The sequence below is a fragment of the Arvicola amphibius genome, chromosome 4 (assembly GCF_903992535.2).
Source record: "Arvicola amphibius chromosome 4, mArvAmp1.2, whole genome shotgun sequence".
Taxonomy (NCBI): Eukaryota; Metazoa; Chordata; class Mammalia; order Rodentia; family Cricetidae; genus Arvicola; species Arvicola amphibius.
This window is the reverse complement of record NC_052050.1, coordinates 148,891,973-148,898,356: the sequence shown is the minus strand read 5'-3', so window position 1 is coordinate 148,898,356 and position 6,384 is coordinate 148,891,973. Positions and strand designations below refer to the sequence as shown.

The window sequence follows — 6,384 nt, the reverse complement described above, 5'->3', positions numbered from 1 at the left end:
ATCCGCCTGCCTCTGCCTCCCGAGTGCTGGGATTAAAGGCGTGTGCCACCACCGCCCGGCTAGGCAATCAAGTTTTTAATTTGCTTTGTAGTTCACATGTTTTATTATTTCACATTCCGTCCTCTGTTACTCCCCAAATCGCTTGAAGAAAGACATCTGCTCATGTGGACACCAGAGAAGGCAGGGACCAGAATCCTCCATCTGTGAAGTCAATGTGACCACTTGCCTTTTGGGTTTGTTGAGCTTTGGGGAATAAGCAGGTCTTTATGAGTTTTCAGTCTACTGGACTTTTTATGGTCTTTGTGCAGGTTCATACATGCACTAAGATACATATGCTTTTCTCATATTTCCTTGTCCCAACCTAATAGGTAAAAAAAAATCAATATTTCAGCATCATACTAGTTTACATGAACTGATAACAGAAGTGCACACGCCTAAGTAGTGTGCGCATGTGTGTGTGGGCAAACGCTCATTGAGGGAGGGGTTGGCACATTCATTTTAGTTTTTGTTTTGTTTTGTTTTGTTTTTCGAGACAGGGTTTCCCTGTAGTTTCTAGAGCCTGTCCTGGAACTAGCTCTTGTAGACCAGGCTGGCCTCAAACTCAGAGATTCATTTTAGTTTTTAAAAGAAAAATATTTGCTTACTTTTATAAGTAATTTGCCTGCATGTACATGTGTGTATGTGTGTGTGTGTGTGTGTGTGTGTGTATGTGTGCGTGTGTGTTTCTGTTGCCTATGGAGACTGGAATAGACAGTCCAATCCCCTTGAACTGGTGTTACAGAAAGCTATGACTCACCATGTGGGTTCTGGAACCAAACCTGGGTCCTATGCCAGAACACCAAATGTTCCTAACCACTGAGCCATCCATTTAGACCCAAATTTTCTCTAATTAACCTTTGGCTGTTGTTCATAAATTCTGGAAAATTTCTCCTTGTAACGTGTAACAAATCTTAAAGATTATCATTTTTCTTTGTCCTGCTTTGTTTGCTATACCAAACAACCTGGTTTTTAATTTTATTTAATACTATTTCTGAGTTTTATTTCTTTCAACTTAAATTTAGAAAACTCAAAATTGGGTGTTTTAGTGATTTGGTGGCATTAGCAAAATTGCACTCATATCCTGTGATTGAGACAGAGTTGCTTTTTTTTTTAACCCAGTGCCAGAGCTGAGGAAGTGCCACCTTCCCAGAGAGTGTTTTCAGGATCACTAATGTTCTGGCATCTAGTATCGCATGTGGATGCCCAACAAGCAGTTAGAAAGCAGAGATACGGATGGGGCTGATGGGTCAGAGATCTTGACGTGATGGTGGAGAAAGGAAGAAAGTCTACATAGCTCTCTGCTGCTTCTCCTACGCTCCACTGTATAGATCTTGTCCAAACACCATCACGTATTCCAAGATTGCTTCTAGAGAACGGAAGTTACCTCCAATGGCCTCTGAAACCTCAGATTGCTGCCGGTCCACCTGTGCTCATGGGAGGCCCACTCCTCTTCCCCCTTACAGGCACTCACACTCTACTGACCTGCAGGAGGTGCTGGGTAAGATGGGTCACAGCCCTGAGGACTTGTTTCTTCTTAAGATCTCCTGTACTCTAAGATGGGAGGGGTGTGACCGCTCCTGCACTTGCTTTGTGTCAGAAACCAGTGTGCAAAATGTCAACAGAACTCACAGTTACCTTGATAATCAACTCTATTTCCTTAGCAGGGATCATACTTGGAATTTTTTTTTTGTGATAACTGGCAAAAAATAAAAAAATAAAATAAAAAACCTTTTCTTTGGGTATTTCTCAGGAGTGTAGGTTATTCACTGGTGGGTTCATGTCAAATCCCAGAGGAGTGAATTTGCAGAGGGAGAGACCAAGGAGCTCTTGAGAGACCATCTGCCAACCTTCCAAACTAGAGCCACTGTCTGGTTCTAAACAAGGAAAACAATAATCCCAATAAATGATGGAAGTTAGCACTCTAAAATGCAGAAGTTAAGGTTGGACATAGGGTAGTGGTAAAGTACAGGGGATTTGGCCACAGCCCTGTTGCCTAAACTTTAGTGTTCCTGAGTAAGGCAATTAACCTCTTCCAAGTTACTTTACAAAGCCACAAAGTATTGGTCAATAAAAGCAGCAACTTTATTGGGTTGTTGTAAAAAAAAAAACTCTTATTGCAATAGACAAAAAGCTCCTTGCAATCAATAAATATAAGCTCATATAAATATACTGCATATATTATATACTGTAAGAATGCTAATCGGCATCATGAGTATCAAATTATCATGACTTCTGTGAAGTCAACCAAAGCTGTCCTGACTCTACAATAAATGAAAATTTACTGTTCTCACATTACTTAATAAGTTGTTAAGTTCAAGAGCACTTTAAGGTTTTATGCAATAGTTAATAATTTATATTTGTTGAACAAGCAAGGATCATATTTTACAGTTTCAAATACCTCAATAATTTTATGGCATCAGTAATGTCATTGTTAAAGAGAAATCACACAAAATAAGCAGTTTTATAGGTTAAAGTAAAAAGGTTAAGTGTCGCTACAGAAGAGTGAGTCATCACGTCTCGCCTCAGGGTGGACGAGATGAAGACAAGCCGAGAAGTGAAGTGTAGTAGAAATATGGATGGTGGGAAGAAGGAAAATAGTTCTCACTACATGAAGTCATTGATATTCCTTCTTGGGGTGTCTTGTATTCATTCTCTCAGAATGAGATTGTTTCAGAGGAGTATATGAGCCTATTACACGAGAGATGCCTTTGGTATTGAGTCCAATATAAAATAAGACAAAAGTAAGAGAGAAGAGGTCTATAACTGGGCTAGCAGAACCATTTGACCTTTTTTTTTTTTTTCCTCATTTTGTGTCTGGAATCTGTGTTCCTCTTTTCAATTGCTGCTAACTGGAGTCAGGGTTTTGTTTAAAACAGTTTCATTTAAAAGTTAGACACATTCCAAAGACTTTGGACTAAGCCTCACATCATCATGGATAAGTACCATGTAATTTTCAGGTCTCAAAATGAGCACTACTTCAAATTTTCTCCATTCTTGACACATGAATGAGCAGCTTATTCAAAAGATTCAGAATCAGTCAAGTAAACTGTAGACTACTCACATCATGGCAGGACAAGTCTTCTTGGTTAGACCCGCAGTTTCAGAGATTGTATAAGGCACTGATGGATGAAATTATCAATGAGTGACACACAATCTTGGAAAGACGCTTAAGGTATCCATAATATTTGTCATATTGGCTTCATGATGGCCAGCAGCATGATCAGCTCCCACAAGTGTACTATGGATGGTAACAGTGGACCATATATAATTTGTATGTATCACTGGGGCCGTGTAGGAATAAAGTCAGCATTTCTGCTTCTAGATATGGAGCCTAAACAATTGTTGTTTTATGGTATATTTATATGTATTTTTATTATATACATTTTTATTATATACATCTATCCATATAATGGTATACATTGATGTTTTCCTACTTGTTAGAAAAACACAGAAATAAATACAAATTGGAAAGTAATCTCAAGTTTTAAAAATAAGTTCAGAGATAATATATACCATAAATAAACTTTAAGGCAAGAGAGCAATTTGATATGCTTATTTTTTTCATGCAAACATGAATAAAAAGACTCTTACTGGGACAGGTCAGTACAGAAAAGTGTTCTCGTGAATACTGGTGGTTTCGTGGAGAAGCAGGAATGGAGCATTTCCCAGCATGGCTGAGGATGGGGAACATCTGGGCAGGAATGGAGCATTTCCCAGCATGGCTGAGGATGAGGAACATCTGGTAACGCGCTTTCTTGTGTGGTTTTGTTTACTGTGCTTTCATGCTCATCTCCTGAAAGTACAGGTCCGAGATCTGAGACAAGACGCACAGCCCATCATTTGATGGCTCCCCAAGTGCGAAGAGGCACCTGGGATGCACTCACAGATGTGCTCAGGTCACAGGGGCCCAACTCTGTCCCTCATCTCCTCTTGAGCTCGATTCACCGGGGCCATCTTTCTTTCTCCAAAATAGTCCCAAAAGAAGGGATTCACCAAATCTTCCTTCATGAAAGTACTAACACCCCAGAATCATTCAAAGAACCAAATGTCTGGTCCACAGGTATTCAGGTCTGGTCCACGGGTCTGCTCTTTTGGAAACCTGCAGGCTCAGGACACAAAACCCCTTGTTCTGCAAGGTTGCAAACTTGGAAAATGCCTGCCTCTTTTCTTTCTTGACCACAGAAAGGCAAATACTCAAGCAGATGGGAAACAGGAGAAGATAATAAGGCCCTTTCATCAGCAGCAGCTGGACAGGAGGGCTGTCACTAAACATACAGATCAACACCATGATGGCAGCTGTGAGAACACAGGGACATCAAAGGACAACATCTTGAGGACAACAGTCTCTCCCAGTTCCCATCAGTGTGTGCCCTCTCTATCTACAGGGCCTGTCTCAGCACCTTCTCATGACAGCCCTATAAATGCAGGCGGCTCCTCACCCTATACACTGGGCTCCTGCTCACCCCCCCCCCAGGTGACTCTCAGCCATGAAGACACTTGTTCTCCTCTCTCTCCTTGCCCTGCTGGCCTTCCAGGCCCAGGCTGATCCTCTCCCAGCAGCAGCTGAGGAGACTAAAACTGATGAGCAGCCAGGGGCAGAGGACCAGGATGTGACCATCTCCTTTGGGGACCCAGAAGGCTCTGCTCTTCAAGATGCAAGTGAGTGGTGGTGCCCATTTTCAGAGGGGGCTGGATTCTCTTGAGTGGGTTGAAGTTGTGCCCTGGAACCCCACTGAGAGCTGAGTGATTCAGGTCAGGTTCTCTGTTGGTCCTCTAGGATCTTCACTGTCTTATTCATAGACGTCACAGTGAGCGTCAAAAAAGTATAGTTGATTTTCTTTATGTTTATTTTCATCAAAAATGTATCTGTGGGATTGTTTTAAAATATAGAACATATTGATTAGCCCTTTGTCTATCCAATTGATTATTTTGCTATTGAAAGAAAAATTTTCTTTGTTTAAATGAGTAGATTTAGGAACCAAATGCCAGTGCATGCGTGTGTTGGGTCAGGAAGACATTAAAAGTTGAAGGACTGCGAAATGGATGTCAAGTAGACACGTGATCAGCACTTGTTAAATTCTTTCCCAGTGTTTGGAGTTGGTCACGGTGCTGGGTGTGATGTCACCACTGCAAACAGACCTCCTCTGTACCGTGTATCATGCATCTTCATAGTGTTGTACACTATTGCACACTGCTGGTTCCCATACTAAATGCCTGGTGTTCTCTGTTTCCTCAGCCTCAAGAAGGGTGAAATGCACCTGTAGAAGAAAATTCTGCACCCTTTTTGAACAAGTCTCTGGGATTTGCAACAAAGGTCCAGTGCTCTACATATTCTGCTGCCGCTGAAACCAGAGACAAGATCATCATGTGCTCTGAGACCTCATCATCTGTCATTAGCCTCAATGGTTGTCCTCCAATAAATTTCCTCACAGAAAACAAATCTGTTTCTTTGATGCTTTCTATGTGACTTAGTCAGGACTCTGCCAGTCTTCATAGCAGAATCTTCAATGCATCCCTTATAAAAGAAGTCTTTTATGTAGCTATGGGTTATTACTCACATCAAGGGTGAGCAGAGGGTAGGTTCAAAGTCACATCTCAGTGATTCTGCTCTAGCTCCTTCTCCTGTCTATCAACTCTACTGTTCTTTACATGCGACTCACCCTCAGAAATATGTCCCAGCACGGGGGATAGAGGAGCAGAAGAGGTGTGGGGAGTGAGATGTGAAGACCAAGAAAGTGCAGGCAAAACAGAGAGCAAACGCGGAATCATAGCCAAAATAGCAGGGTTATAAGGAAAAGGAGTAGCTGTAGGGAAGGAAGCGCATGAGCTGGAGAAGTTTAGGGTAGGGGAGGAGGTGATCTAGGCTGCCAGCGTTGGACTCTGATATATGTAACAGGTACTTGTGATGCAGAGGGAGCCTGGAGGCCAGCAGGCACTTTGGTATGTTACTAGGCACCACAGATAGCCATTTGTCCATTCTGCCAGTGAAACGGAAAATAGCTTCTTGATTAGAGGGGAACTGGCTTCACAAGTTCCTGAGGAATAGTGGCTTTATGGAGTTTCCTTTGTGTTGGGACTAATGAGTCCTGGCCTTCAGCTGCTCTACCCTGCTAGAACCTTCTAATTAAAGTTACTACAAGCTGTGCCTAGCTTAGGGGATCAGAGGATGGGATTTCACCTGTTAGCCATTGACTGCAGTATATTTAAGCCTCCATGGTGCTATCGAAGTGGGGCTTTTTGGTATCAGTGTTTGAAGGTCTGCGAGTCAGTCTGTCTCTGCGTGTGTATTCTCAACCTCCAGCCCCTTTCCCGAAGCTCGCGAACTGGGGTCTAGCGCATAGAGCG

At 42.3% G+C, this 6,384-nt stretch overlaps 1 protein-coding gene across 1 annotated transcript; it reads left to right on the top strand.

Moving 5' to 3' along the window:
- Positions 1-4,526: 4,526 nt before the first annotated feature.
- Positions 4,527-5,385, top strand: LOC119812499 (alpha-defensin 9-like). The gene is made up of 2 exons (XM_038327207.1): positions 4,527-4,698; positions 5,276-5,385. The coding sequence occupies exons 1-2, from the start codon at positions 4,527-4,529 to the stop codon at positions 5,383-5,385; spliced, it is 282 nt and encodes a 93-aa protein (XP_038183135.1).
- The last annotated feature ends 999 nt before the right edge of the window (positions 5,386-6,384 follow it).

Bases quoted from the DNA above. Each gene is read 5' to 3' on its own strand.
- LOC119812499 (XM_038327207.1), top strand. From the start codon at position 4,527: ATGAAGACACTTGTTCTCCTCTCTCTCCTTGCCCTGCTGGCCTTCCAG. The intron at 4,699-5,275 runs GTGAGTGGTGGT...CTGTTTCCTCAG, and splicing joins CTCTGCTCTTCAAGATGCAA to CCTCAAGAAGGGTGAAATGC.